General features: G+C 41.3%; 1 protein-coding gene across 4 annotated transcripts in view; it reads right to left on the bottom strand.

The window, feature by feature from the left end:
* The window catches only part of SLC16A9 (solute carrier family 16 member 9), a 292,179-nt gene that overhangs the window by 179,560 nt on the left and 97,201 nt on the right, over positions 1–15,418 (bottom strand). For all 4 annotated transcript variants that reach the window (XM_085608840.1, XM_085608838.1, XM_085608836.1 and 1 more), the window contains one exon: positions 4,867–5,099. In XM_085608840.1, the coding sequence (XP_085464966.1) occupies positions 4,867–5,059 (193 nt within the window). In that variant the 5' untranslated portion in view covers positions 5,060–5,099. The remainder of the gene's footprint in view (positions 1–4,866; positions 5,100–15,418) is intronic.

Genomic DNA, 15,418 nt, shown 5'->3' with positions numbered 1-15,418 from the left:
GATCTATTTGGCTACTCCACCCCCATTCTGCCTTTTGCTCTGCAGCTGCAGATCTCCTCTCACCAGCTGTTCTTTGTCTCTGTGCAGGCCCCTTCATACCTCATCAGAGCAGTTTGGCTCAGCCTGTCAAAGGCGGCCAATCAAGAGAGGATACTGGAAGGCTGGATTTTGGTTCATCAGAGAAGGAAGTTCTATAACTTCTTTTCTGTGACAGCTATAAAAAATCTAATAATATTTTAATACTTTAAGGTACATTTTTAGCTCACTCCTATCAATGGTTTTATTTATTTATTTTATTTTATTTATTTATAAAGTTTTATATAGCGTGAACTTGACCCAAGAGGGTATCAGAGCGCTTTACATTTAGGATTGTTGTGTTAGAAGTTACATCAGATACAAGAGCATAGTAAGGTACAGTACACATGAACAATCTTTCAAGAATTCGTAGGAGGGAGGGGAGGAAGGAGTAATAGCGGGGAGACGAGGAGGAACTGTGCCCAATGTCCGGCTGGGTAGGTGACGGTCAAGGGGGAAACCAAGGGCCAATCTCCTCATTAGCTGTCTAGGAGCTCCACCGGTCATCAGCCATGTATCTCAATTCTTAACGATCAGGAAAACCAGTTTTTAGTCCATTTGATTTGAGAAGGCTATATAGCGCTGTCTAGAAACAGAGGTATCAGAGCGCTTAACCAGGGGATCTTTGCATGACAAGGTACATCAAAAAGGATTATGTAGCGCTGGCTAGACCCGGAGGTATCAGAGCGCTATAACAGAGGGACATTGCGTTACAAATTACACCAATTACAATAGCTTAGTAGGGAAAAGAAAACAAACAACAACGTTGAGAGAATTAGTAGGAGAGGAGGGGAGGAGGGGAGGAAGGAGCCATAGCAAGGAGACGGGTAAGAACTGTGTCCAATGTCCGGCTGGGTAGGTGATGGTCAAGGGGGAAACCAGGGCCAATCTCCTCATTAGTTGTCTAGCAACTCCACCGAGCATCGGCCATGTTGCTCAGGTCTCAACGCACGGGAAAAACAGTTTTGAATAGATACATAGGCAACGAGGATTGAGGTAAAAGAAGGAGGTGGGGGGGAGGGAGTGAAAAACAAGCCAGAGCTGGGGCTACCACGTAGGCCGATGGGGGATGTGATAAAGGTCTGTTCAGAGTCCGGTGGTAGGGAAAACTGTGGCAGCTATCTTGGGGTCAGGTAAGGGATTCTGACCGTGGAGACAGCCGGTAACCATTTTAAAACATTTGCTCGAGGGGGGCCTCCGGCTGGGACACGCCTGCATTTGGATGAGTAGCGCTGGGATTAGGGTTGTGAAAGAGCATCTGCCCACCATGTTAAGGTCAGGCACTTCGGGCAAGTCCCCGGAATGCCACCGATACCCAGGAGCAAACCAATCACTGAAAGTGCTGCCCCCCCCGACACCATTTGATTGAATCCTCATGGGCCGGTTTAAAGATTTAAGATTCAGCTCACCTGCATGGTTGCATGTTAATTGGTGCCGGGGTGGGGGAGAAGGCTTCAGGGACTCGCGACTGTTATGGGCGTTCAAGCCGCCCCGGCCGCCATGTTAAGGTCAGACGGGCCCGAGGCAAAGACAGTGAACCGGCATGCCCTCATCAGCAGCAATTCACATGGGGTGCAGCAGCCTACCTCCTCACAGTGGGCAACGACCTCTAGATCTGTGGCCACAAAGCTCTCCCCACCTCGCGACTGCCGCGAAAGCCGGTGGGCGCCATCTTAGGGTCAGGTTTCTTCCACGTCTCCAGAAATCGTGGTTATACGTTATTAAAGTATTCCCATGTCAACCTATGGAGCCAATGTGCTACAATGGGTAAAAAGTAATTGCCATTTGTTCCCCCACCAGGGCATATAAAACATATTTTAAAATGTCCCTAATTACAGTTAGAAGGCACCCTGATCCTGGGGCACTCAGGGGAGACCTTGGGGTGACATATGTAAAAAATAAAGTTGTTTAAGACTTTTGAAGTACCGTTAATTCTAAAGTCGAATTTGCATATCATTTATTGTAAAACTAGCCTGCAAAAGCAGGCCTGCCTTTAAAATGACTGCAGGCAACACCGCAGTGCACAATTAAGAGCATTAACTCTGTTGGGCTTCTAAACCTACATGCCCTATCATATACTAGGGGCTCACATATAGGTTGTCATACCAATTATAATTACACCTAATTACCATATACCTTTTACACAGAGCACTGGCCCTGGGTCTGGTTAGCAAAGCCCAGGGCACAATCAGAGCCAGGTACCACGAGTATCAGTCAAAAAATGGGGTGATCAGGGCACGAGAGATGACTTTCTCACACATATCTTTCTACATCCTCTCTATCTCTATGCCCTTCGCCCTCGCTTTCTTTCATGTGTCTAGTTATTCTGCTCTCTTTATGTGTCTGTCAATCTCCTGCATCTTGCCCTGTACCATTTCTCTTACTCAGCAGTGTCACAAATAACTGTCCTACCAGATAAGCGCACATACATAAAGAGCAGAAGATGAACAAGGCAGGGGAAAAGAAATTAGGAGACAGTTATTAGATTTGAAACAATGGAATGCTGAAGACCCTCCGAGCAGTACTTCATTTTTCACTGCTATAGAAAGTATTCTAGTAGTGATGGTGGATATATTTTTGATTACAAATATTCAGCAACTAGAACAACTATTCAGGCACAGTTTGCACATGTCTTATTTTAATATTATGTTCTAGTCAACTAAACATCTAAAAAGTCTCCCTTAACTGAATCTGAATTCCATGTAAATTGGTGTTGTAATTAAAAAAAATGTAGATCCAGGCTAAAATAATATGGCTTTATCAATGATTGTTCAAGCTTTCTTTAAGGACTGTTTGGCTGGCTGCCACCAGGCAGCTGCATATCTCAGCTGAGCATGAACTCATTCATATGGTGATTTTTGCATGTCATGAAGAAGTTGAAGGTTCTCCAAATTAGCAGAAAGCCACTACAGTTTCACTTTGCCTAATCTTGTAAGTGGTTGTCCACCCAAAATGGATGACACATCGGGCTGCAGGGATTTATGTTTCTTCGCAGTCACCTGTGGCAGTGGGGAAACAGTAGCTCCTGCTCAGCCACATTGTCTCTTTTCCTTAGGCTGCATGCCCTGCCTTTGGACTGGTGGCAGAAAGGAAAGGGAAGTAGGGTGTGGCATTGCATATAATTACTAATGTAAGTGGCTGCTGCTTTGAGTCATGCATAAACCACGCTAGGCACTAGAAAACGTCCCAATGAACAGGTAGACCCTATTTAACAGCAAGCTTTGCGGTTAGCACATGTGCAATTTGGTAGACTTTAGTTGCAAGTTTATCCAAGGGACCACCACATTGTCAAATCACGTTTGTAGGGCATTCCATTCTAATACTTCTATGGATTTTCCAATGGTTAGGTCTTGGCAGTCATTGGGGATAGTACAAATCTGAGCAGGAGGCATTAGCTTGTGCTGTTGAAGTGCAAGAATCTATTCCTAGGCGTTTGGGTAGTATTGTGCCTAGTGGGTAGTAACAGAATTTGAGACTACCTAGAATTTGAAACTACCTACACTGTGAGAAGTTGGTATGGCGAATGGATATGTAACCATTTTATGTATGATGTTGGGTAGAAGTTGCAGATGAGACCTCGGCCACTTAATGGAGTCTTTTGTCTCACTTTTGTGGTGCCTGATTTAATAGCACTGGAAGTTTCGGTAAACACACCACATTGTATTTTATATGACACGTACAACCCTTTAATACCATTTTAGTATAGCCTCAGGCTAAGGCTTAAACTCCTTCTTACCACATGTATTTATATTTTTAGCTATCTGTTGAATTTTCATCGGAGACTCATCCTTCAACAAATATGAGTGATTTGCAAAACATCTCCTTATTTTCAAAATTCTTGCCATTAATATTAGCAGACAATATTGGATTGATTTGGCATATTGGTTAGGTATTTCATCCAGTCAAGCTTTGAAGTATCCAGAGAAACAAGTGGAAGGCCCGTCCCTAGCAACGTGAGGTGACATGTTGGTGTCCTTTCCGTTAAATACATCACAACCTCCGAGGCTGTCTTTAAAGTTGGTCTTTCAATGCTCGGAGGACTACTGGAGGAAGTCCGGCAAACGTGAGTTTCTGTGCATACTTTATATATTGACAGAAGGAAACTTAAAATCCATTCTGCCTATCAATGTTATTACAGTTTGTTTGTTTTTTAAAACCTTTTCTGTTTTTTACACTGGTTAAAACACAATGTTTGATCTGTCCTTAGTTTAAACACGTACACTGCTGGTTATTAAAATTGGCAACCTTTTTGTAAAGCCATGGAGCTTTAAGGATTCCTATTTAGTTGTTTTAAGAAAGAAAACAATTAGCATGTACACTAATTGGCTGTTGTTAACCCAGTTTCAGGAATATGACAGTGTTAAACCAGAGTACACCCTTTCCAATGGGAGTCCAGTGGACATACAGTCACAAAGGAACCAAGGATCCTTCATTCTAAAGGATCAGACCTGTCGCTTCTCCTGATTGTAGATAGAGGCAATACCAAATCAAGAAATCAATGCAGAAAGTATTAGCACCAGAAACCCTACAAATCTGGACAATACTATGATTCAAAAGAGCAAGAAAAAAAGCACATAATTGCTAAGCCCTAAAGTTGCCTTTGTGGTAAGTAGCACCAACGAAATTAAATAGAAAATCAAACAAATGCAATGTAAAGAGTAAATTCCCTATTTTACCAATCAATAAGAAAGGTACTTACCTTTACTTTAAAGAGCTTTCAATATCCTTAGATGGTCAAAGATTTCACTGAACTCAATATTCAACTTATATAAATATAGTATTTGAACTTACTCGCTAGTAGTCCAACTCCTGCAGCAAGTGATCCAACCCAAGCAGTCTCTCCTTTCCCTGCTTTAAAAATATCAAGCCATTCGACATATAAGACGCCTACTGCAAGTGGGGATCCATATGCCAAGAACTGAACGAAGAAGGAGACGGTGACAATGACCCAGCCCCATCCGCCATCCGGGGGTTTTTGGAGCATGATTCTTTCTGATAGAATGTATCAATGTCTATTGAAGGTGCTGTACAAAAAAGAAAAAACAAAGCATAGCATCAAAATGAAGTTCATTGCATAAGGCTGCATAACTCTCTATAGTGCTAAAACATTTCAACAACCAAAACTGGAAAAGTATGTTTTCAGGCTAGACAGACAATATATTAAAAATACCCTAGTTAACTTCGTTTGTTGGTGTACACAAATATTTCCTATTTATTTGGCAGTAATACCATTATGCATGTTTAACCTGTTTTATGAATGCCAGTTTTCATTATTAATCGTGCTTGGTAAGTCTTGAAGTGCAGTAATTGTCATTCAGTGCTGAGGCCATACCTGTGAAATGTTGGCTATAATTGTATTGTAAATTTCTGCCCTTGTTTTTATCTAAAGAAAATAAATGATTTCATAAATTATTCTCAAATGATTTGTTCTGTGTACCGTGAGAAACAGCTTTTTAATATCCAGTCCTCCTCGTATTCAGACCATTGAGTTCCAATGTTTTAGCACAACCACAAAATATAAAGTGCCGCCAACTTTTTGCTTGAGGTTTTCACCCTTCTCCTCTAGGTTACTTCCACAGTCAAACATTTTAGTAGGCTCTCTTCGTGTTTTTATGCAGATAAATAAAAAATATTTACTAAATAAATGATCCTAGTTTGGAAATCTAGGCGTTTCCATCACACCAAATGTAATTTTTATATCACCAACAAACGCTATGTATCCTTTATATTCTGTAATCAACAATGTCACCTAATCTTATTTCATTACGCAACATTATTTTTTTGTAGTGCTCATGAACGGTATACACTTTCAAAGCAATTACGTCATTACATCATAGGGGCACTGGACGTTGTGCGTACTACTTGTCGAGCATCACTCCTTTGCCATGACTACTCTCAGCGTTTTTATGAGGTGTGGACGTTTAGCTGCAGACCTGCCCTGAAGATTTGGTGTTACTGCATACTGTGAAACATGTACGTTATATAGGAAACCCACTTACAGATGTTTTAACTTACAGTGTGCTTGCAAGCATGGCTCCAACGCTGTACACCATTTGGCTTACCTCAGTAATAAGTGTAGTGTAATTTACCAGTCTATTGTTGGTTATCCATAGTGCCTAGCTGAATGTGCCTTATCAGTGGTTAATGCATACATGTTGACCTCTGACTCAAAATTGTAGCTTTTGTGAGGTGTTTCAGAAGGGTGATCTTATTAAGGTCAGTAGAGAACAAATCTTTGTTTGAATGGTTTTGAATGCCATTAAAGGCTGGAAAGACAATGTGTTTGTTGGGTGGGTGCAGACCAGTAAAAAGATGTGACAAACATCAAAAGTGGGTGAGTTCCCAGATATGGAAAGTGCCATGGACGCTGCCAAAGGGTATGTCCATTATCAGTTGATTGCTTATAGAATGTTGCGCACAAGTATAACCAGTTGAATTACTCCCAGAGCACAGAGCCTATATCACGGTCACAAACATTGGATGATGTCATCAGTGATGTCATCAATGATGTAATTTGAGATGTCATGAGTGACGTAATATGTGAGGTCATAAACAGTGCATGACAGGTACACAATTATAGTTAATTCACTAAATTATAACTAGCATATTTCAGTGTTTTTTGTATTTTTCATGTTAGCTCATGTCTCATTCCAACATTTAACTATAACTGTTGTCTTTTTCATTTACTGCTATAAGCATGTATATAAATATATACATTCACTCAAAAAAACAGAGGTTAAAATTACATTATAGTCAGGTGAAAATGTTGGTTTAAAAGTACCAAAAAAAACTGAAAGTCACCAATTATAGTTAACTGAATTAACCCATTATGCACAGAGTTGTTATCAATGATGACATTTCAGATGTCATCATGATGTTATCAATAATGTCATAGAATATGCCATAAGTGATGTGATATGTGAGGTCATAAGCAGTACATGGCAAGGGTGTGAGTAATAGTTACTTCAGTTAGCTCTAACTGGTGAATTTTAGTGTGTTGTTTAGTATAAAATGTTATGTTCAAACTTCACTTTAACCTTTATTTTTCTTAGTATATTTCTAAGGTTGTTTTAACTATAACTGGTGAGTTTCAGTGGTTTTGTTTTTAGTTAAAATGTTATGTTTCAACTGACAATTTCACCTAACTATAACACCACTTTAATCTTTGTTTCTTTCAGTGCATTTCTGTTTTTTTTATGTAAATGAAGCTATTTTCATCATACCTAACTATAACAGCACTTTACAAATGTCAAATCCTGTAGCTTACCCAAATTGCTTTATACACATAAAGAGGCAATTAAGCTTAAAGTCCATACTATTCTGTCAATTCAAATATATACATGATATGTAACCCTCACTTCAAACATCTTTGGAAAGAAGAAAATTATAATTATTTGCGCAGATTTCATCACGGGTGACCATGGAAGGGATAGCAGTAGATAAACTCTGTGATTCCATTATTATGACCTTTTTTCAAAATCTATCTCCTTCCAAATTGATGTATTTTTCTAACAGATAAGACAGTGATATGACTATGACCAGTCACATCAAACAAATCTGATAGCTTGCCTGGGGAAGTAGGAGGCTGTAATAAAACAGTTAGGGGCACATGCATCAAGCTTTTTTCTGGTCACAAACCGTTTGCGACCAGAAAAAGCCCTTTTCTGATGCATGAACACATTTTCATTCGCAAATTAGGTAATCACATTTTTTTGCAATTACCTAAATTGTGATTGCATTTAGGGAATTGCGATTCCCTAAAGACGATGCATCACGCCTTTCCTAAATGCAAACTGTGCATTTAGGAAACACTAATTACCATCAACTCCAAGTTGATGGTAATTTGCTAATTCTTTAAAAAATGCACAAAAGTGAATTTTTCAAAGTGACATGTAGCGCACACACATGCCCTTAGGGCATGTGTGTGTGCCACATGTGCACACTTACGTACCTTTTGGGGGGTGCATCAGAAGGGCCTTAGGCCCCCTGGCACCCTTGGAATTGCATTCGCAATTTGTGATTACCAATTTGGTAATCGCAATTTGCGAATGCATTCCCATTCATTCCTATGGGCCTATAGGCCCATAGTAATGAATGGAGTGACATTACCTATTAGGTAATGTTTAGGAAACGCAATTTATTTCGCGATTCCTACCTGCATAAGGAATTGCGATTCCTAAATAGCGACAATTCCTTGTTGATGCATGTGGCCCTTAATGTCTTGAAAGCGTCCACTAAAAAGCCCATCAAGCACGGGCTGTTGCTGGCTCTTTAGCCCTGGTTTGGTTTGACATCTCCAGTTTGCAGGACATAGTCAAACCAAACAAATACTTGGTCACATATGGCAAATCAATCTAATATTGTCCGCTAATATTAATGGCAAGAAGTTTGGAAAATAAGCAGATGTTTTGCAAATTACTCTTATTCTTTAAATGGGTAAGTCTCCAATGAGAATTCAACAGCTAAAAATATAGATGCATGTGGTAGGAAGGAGGTTAGGCATTAACCTGAAACTATACTAAAATGGTATGAAAAGGTTGTAGGTGTCATATAGAATACAATGAGGTGTTTCTACCAACACTTGCAGTGCAATTAAATTAGGTGCCACAAAAGTGAGTCAAAAGACTCCATTAACGGGCCAAGGTCCCATCTGCAACTTCTACATAACATCATTCATAGAATGGTTACATATCCATTCACCATTTCAACTTCTCACAATGCAGGTAGTTTTACATTATAGGTATTTTAAATTATATCACTACCCACTAGGCACAATAGTGACCCTAACACCCAGGAATACATTCTTGCACTTTAACAGCACAAGTTAATGCCTCTTGCCCAGATTTGTACTATCCACAATGGCTGCCAGTACAATCTCATCTTCTGTCCCAGGATTCAGCAACACCAATATCTCTTTGTTCTGCCTCATCCCACAATAATAGCCCTTAGTATTATGGTATTTGTTTTTTTACAACTTTCTGTATTTGTCCTTAATGTTTTTAAAGGAATTGACTTGCATTATTATGGCAACTAGTATTTTTCCACTTTCATTAAACTTTTAAAATTACTTGTACATTACCATTTCAGTAGGGTTGTACTGCACCGAATAGATGCACTCAATAAAACTGCATATGCTTAAACTACAATGTTAATTTTTCCATGTGAAAACATTAACATTCTGGTCCTAGCACATGCACACATCTGACAATATATAAGCTTTCTTTCACATCCCTTAAAAAGAAAAAAGGCAGAAACTATCAACAGTCAATATGCACTACTACTAGCGCCAACGATGACTTCAATCCATATAAAAGGAAACTACACTATTCCATGACAATAGAATACAATCTATACAACGTTGCAGCTTTAGAATGTCTGTCAAAACCTTTTTCCTCAGCGCTTACTATATTAATTAACCACTATTTAATAAATTAACCACATTCACTCACTTTCAGAATCCAATCACAAATATCTGGGTATTTTGTAATCTATGTGGATGCTCCTGTTTGCATAGGGAACAATTACAAAGGGTGCAGATTTTATGCACCCAATAATTAGAAAGTCTACACCCTTGGATTTTTCTCCCTCTTAATTTCGGCAGACCACAACTGCTGAAACTGAACAGGTAATATGGACTGGTACCAAAATTCACGTTATTCCCCACTGTTACTTGTAAACTTGCAACAGGTGCTATTTATCTGGCCCGATAAATTCTAATCCTTTGAGGTATTGGGTTTTATTGATTGAGATAAATAGTAGACCACCCTCCAAGCTGCAATTAATTTGGACTATGCTTCCATTCTCCACTGAGGAACTGCTACATAGGCCTTTGAGTCCGTACCAGATGCCCACCAGGTGTGATTTTGGTGCCTTTCCGCTACTCTTGAACTAGTGAGAGGGGCCGGTGACAGTCCCATGCTTCTCGATCTCACTCCCTAAGTCGATCAATGTAGGAGCCCAGGAGTCCATCCCTAGATTTGTCCCCGCAGAACCTTAGTTTTCAGGGCCATTTGGGAGACAGAGGTAGATCCAAGGGTTCTACAAAGCTATGCTTTGAGTCTTCAGATTCCTTACGACTCACTCTAGTTCGCCTTTGGGCTAAATGGAGCCAGGAGGCCCTCCATTTGGGTCACAACCGGCAGATTTGCCTTCAGTGCCAGTGGGACCCTCCAAACCCATCACCAGGTTGCTTTTGGTTGTCATACCAACTCCGTCTCTGTCTCCACAACTTACACCGGTTCCAAAAATGTCACGCCAATGCTAACTCCATCAATGCAAGAGGAGGTGGTGCAAGTTGTGCACTTCAACTCTGTGTCAGTGCCACATCTACCTTGACGAGACCAAGCTTCGTTGCCGTCGGACTGCAACCTGCACCGCTTGACGGCCCACCTCTACAAGGAAGATCCCACACATTATATATCTTATTTGGCACAGATTCTGACAATGATTATAACACAGCTGATGAAACTGGCTAACACTACCATAAAGGCAATTGATTTGATGACCTACAAGACGCCAGCGGTCTATGCACCTCTCCTGATTCTGAACTCTTCACACCTCCAAGTCTTGCCACTGAAGAGACTGCTTCCTTTGCGATAGTCATGAGGAGAGCAGCAAAGTTCTCAAACTACAGTTTCCCACCTTAGACATCAAACCCAATGCCTTGTCTAAAGTTCTCCCGCTGAGGCAAACTACTATTGATCCTCTGCTAACTTGCAATGGGGCCCTCACTGATAACCTCTGGCTGCATAGCCCCTGTAGTTAGTCTGGAGCCTGGGCAGGGAAGGCAGGGCATCTGTGCACTTCTTTTGCTTCCATTAGCTTCTCCCCACTTCAAACCCACAACTGTACATAAAAGAAGGACCTCAGACACCATCACCTCAGTACACCTCTGGACCCGTGGATACTCTGCCAGGAAGAAGTACTGTTGTGCTGCTGAAGGACTGCCACTCCACTAAAATGCACTCTGCTGGACTCCTGCTTTGATGTGCTGACCTGCTGCCCTCTCGCCTGGGTGAGAAGGAGAGGACCTGCATCAGTTGAACCCAGAGTGATGCCAAGGGCTAGTTGGCTGGCATCCTGATCTGAAGCCTCAGAGACATAACAGGCTTCCAACCATCTTGCACCTGGACTCTGTGATCTGTTAGTCTACTCTGTCAAATGGTGACACCCTAGTCCTGGATCCTTGGAAGTGTGGCTAAGGTGCTTGCCAGCAGAACCGATGCCTCTTCTCTGCCGAGAGGCGCATCCCCCAATCAGTACCGGCGCATCATCTCAGGTGAGGGGCACATCCCCAAAGAGAACTGCGGCATCACCACTGCTGCGTGGACTGAACCCACTGCAAAGACCTGCATCGCCATCTGCAGCTTCTCAGATCCGACGCATTGTCCTGGCGGCACAGCACACCCACAGATTCTCGCTTCTCCTGTCGACAGCAGCCTCAATGAAGACGCTGGACTCTGCATTGTAGCTTCATAGCTCCTTGGAACTAACACATCACCAGCTGCCTGCTCCATTCCCAACACCAGACATCACATCACAAGCCCCGTCGATGGGATACTCAATGATGATGCAACGGGACCTCACACTGCAGCCACGCTGCATCCCAGATCGACAAATCGCTTCGGCTGCGCGGTTTATCTTCGACCTGGATCCACTCACTGCTCTGCAACCAGAATTTAAGGTACTTTGTTCAGCTGGCCTAACTGGGTCCCTGTAGCCAGACCGCGCTTCATCGCGGTCGGCCTGAGCTTGTGACCTTTGTCCCAGACCGGTGCGACCAGATATCCCCAATAGCACTTTTTGGCACTAATTTCACTATAAACTTTAAATCTCCTGTTCTACTTCTTGGATTTTTGTCATTTTTGTCTTGTTTTAGGTATTAAATTAAGCTCTATCTTGGCGTGTGATCGCTTTTGTGCAATGTTTTCCACTGTTTTATTGTCTGAAGTGCTGCACAAATACTTTACACATTGCCTCTAAGTTACGCCTGGCTGCTCTGTGCAAGCTGCCAGGGGATTGAGTACAGGTTAATTTAGGTTTGTTTGTGCCTTACACTGACTAGGATTGTGGTTGCTGCTTAACCTGGGCCCACACACCAGTCAACCAGTAACCCAGTTTCAAATAAGTACCCATAGAGGCCACTAGTGTATTAGGGAGCTTAGGCTTAGGAGTTTTAACAATTGGCAATTGGTTTGCAACAATAGGATCAAGCTAAAGCCTATACTAAAAATTGGTATTTGCTTGATAAGTTTATATGTTTTGATTAGAGAATTTAGATGCTATTTAACAAAAAAAGAGGAATGGAGAAAGAAAAAGGACAACCAGAGAAGAATTAGAAATGGAAGGGAGAAGAATAGAAAGCATAAAAAGTTGAAGAAAGATGAAACCCTCAAAAATAAAAAGAATGACTCAACTGAAAATGAGAGTGCAATCTACAGATTCTTTGCAGAGAAATTGTGATGGTTTATCAACCATCAGAAGAGGGGAGTGGGGTTTTCTGTATCTCAATCTTTGATTGTAATCATTCAATAACCCCCACCACTGGTCGTGTATCCTTTGATGGTCGACGAAGAGAAATGAGGAGCAATCATCTATATAAACAATATATAGTTAAAGATTTACCATTGAGTCAATAAAGAGAGTTAGAGTGAGTTAAAAGGTTTTATTTTCAGATCTTTTAAGTTTTTATCTATTTATTTATTAGACATTAATCTTCAGATTTCAGCATCAGAAATAAATATAATCTATCAATCAATATTTGGTTATAAAATAGAACAGAATGTTAGTCAACATCACAGTCTAATTAGTAACAATACAACAAATGTGTTCCAGACAGGAAGGGCCATATTATCAAAGAACGGCAATAACATTATCGCCGCTTTAGCGGCAGGAAACTGCCGCTAAAGCGTCGATAATGGGCTTGATAATATGCCCTTGTGAATTCCCATAGAAGCCCATGTTGACACCAGAACATGGGCTTCTATGGGAATTCACAAGGGCATATTATCAAGCCCATTATCGCCGTTCCTTGATAATATGGCCCGAAATTCCCTATTCTAGATGGCATTTGGTTTAAGAGAAGAAAGGTGTCAGTTCAGAAACCCATAAAGAGTTCTGATGAGAGAAAGACCAATGTATAAGTATAAAGCCTTTGCATTATAGGAGGAAAGTATTCTCAGCTCAAAATAGCAGCAGACAACTCAAGGAATAATCTAATTAAGCAGCCTCACATAAAGAGAGGCATTGGAGACTCAAAAGGTGAATCTCTGATCAAAGAGCCAGGGAAGGAATCTGCATGATCTGCACCACGGGGTCTGAGGTCTATGCTCTGCAAGCTTTAAATTACTCTAGGAACATGCACTATTATAAACACACAGATTCTATGGTGCAACATTATTTTCTTTTGACTTCTTCATCCAGCAACAGAATATCATTAAACTCCTGGGAACAGGGTCCCTTCCCATGCTCTCACCACAGCATAATAGACTTTCAGACATTAGCCCTAGGAAAGGTTACAATGCTGTTTTCTTGTGGTCCAGAAGGTCTTCCCATGAATCATTCTTCCTGCAGTTATTGTCACTTCCCTATGGGAACCTCACTATCAGTTGTCTAATACAAAACAAGTGTCCATTCACTATCTAAAGGTAGGCTTCCGAAGTTGCAACATCTGCAGCAAAGAAAAGAAAAACATCTAGCACAGCTACTCAATAAGAATAACAGGCCTTTCTGTGTTAATGCATTATTTTCGAATTAACATGGTAACAGCAGTTAGGCTAACCTAGTTCTGCACTTTATTTAAGTGCAGTACTGTACTACTTAAGTATGGTCACCTACTACAATTTTTCATTTCTTCTTCATTTAGCATGTATTATTTTTAAACATGAAGTTGTACACATTATTCATATAAGTGTTTTCAACGGCAGATAAAATTGGCTGCAGCACTCCTTTTTATCCTCATTAAAAGTAAACATGATTCTAAAGCTGCATTCTACTTTCTGGTCTCCAAAGTTTCACTCTCAGTCACCATGTAAACAAACACTAAATTCTTACAGGAATTTCTGTACAGCTCACGTTCACTTTGTGCAGGGTTGTACGAGGAACATTTACCCCTGCCTGGGACATTCCTCTCTACTCCTGTGTCCAAAATATGCGCTGTTGTTGCTTTATGCTGGAATTTACCCCTTTATCTTCATCAGCCATCTGAGAGGCCTGTGGTCAGTTCAAACAAGGAAGTGAGTCCCAAACAGGGTAGGGTCTCTTCTTCCAGGACCAAACCACAGCAAGTGCATCCCTCTCAATTGCACTCCAGCGCTGCTAATAAAAGCATCAGGCTGGTCCTGGCCATCATCAATGGTCTGGTATAGAATTTCCCGTATCCCATGTTCAGAGGCATTACTCTTCACAATTAATTACTTTGTATAATCTGGAGCTTATAGAATGGGTGGTTAGCACATTGCTTTCTTCAGTGTCTCAAAAGCATTTTGACAGCTCGCTGTTAGGTTTACCTTCTTTGGTTGCTTCTTGGAGGTCAATTCAGTGAGGGGTGCCACGATGGTGTCAAACCCCATTCACAAACCACCGTTAATACCCAGTCAAGTCTAGGAATGTTCTGACTTGAGTCTGGCTTGTAGGAGATTCCCAGTCCAGAATAGTTTGGATCTTGGCTGTAAAGGTTGAACTTGACCTCCTTCTACAAGGTAGACCAAGCACACAACAGAGCCCTGTCCTTTCTAGCACTTGCCTGCCTTGATAGTGAGTCCTGAATGCTGCAGGGCCTCAAGGACCTTTCCAAGGTAGATCAGGTGATCCTGCCAGGTGGAACTATAGACAGCAATATCATCAAGATATGTTGCACTCAAAGACTCCAGCCAAGCCAAGATTTTGTTCACCACCCAAGTGACAGGGACATTCTTTAAGTCAATGGGCATCACAGTAAACTGATAATGCCCATCTGGGGTGGAGAATGTTGACTTCTCTTTTGTCCCTGGGGTCTGCTCAATCTGCCAGTACACTGATGTCAAATCAAAAATACTGAGAAACCTGGCTGTCCCTAACCTATCAATGACCTTATCTGTTATTGGAATGGGGTGTGCATCTGTCTTAGTGACCTCTGTAGTCTACACAAAACCTCAGCTCTGGTTTTTCTCACTTGGAATGAGGTTTGGGGACTAAGACCACTGGCCTGGCCCTGGACCTCTCAGAGGGTTCAATCACCCCTAGTTCTTACATTCTGCCGACTTCAGCTCTTATGATTTCTTTGACTTGGTCAGAGTGCATGTGCATTTTGTTTTTGACAGGTAAGCTGTCCCCATGTGTAGACCAGGTTGTCTGACCAGAAGTC

This window comes from Triturus cristatus, chromosome 1_2 (genome assembly GCF_964204655.1).
Source record: "Triturus cristatus chromosome 1_2, aTriCri1.1, whole genome shotgun sequence".
NCBI classification, from domain to species: Eukaryota; Metazoa; Chordata; class Amphibia; order Caudata; family Salamandridae; genus Triturus; species Triturus cristatus.
Note: the sequence above shows the minus strand (reverse complement) of the source record. Positions and strands in the feature narration are given on the sequence as shown.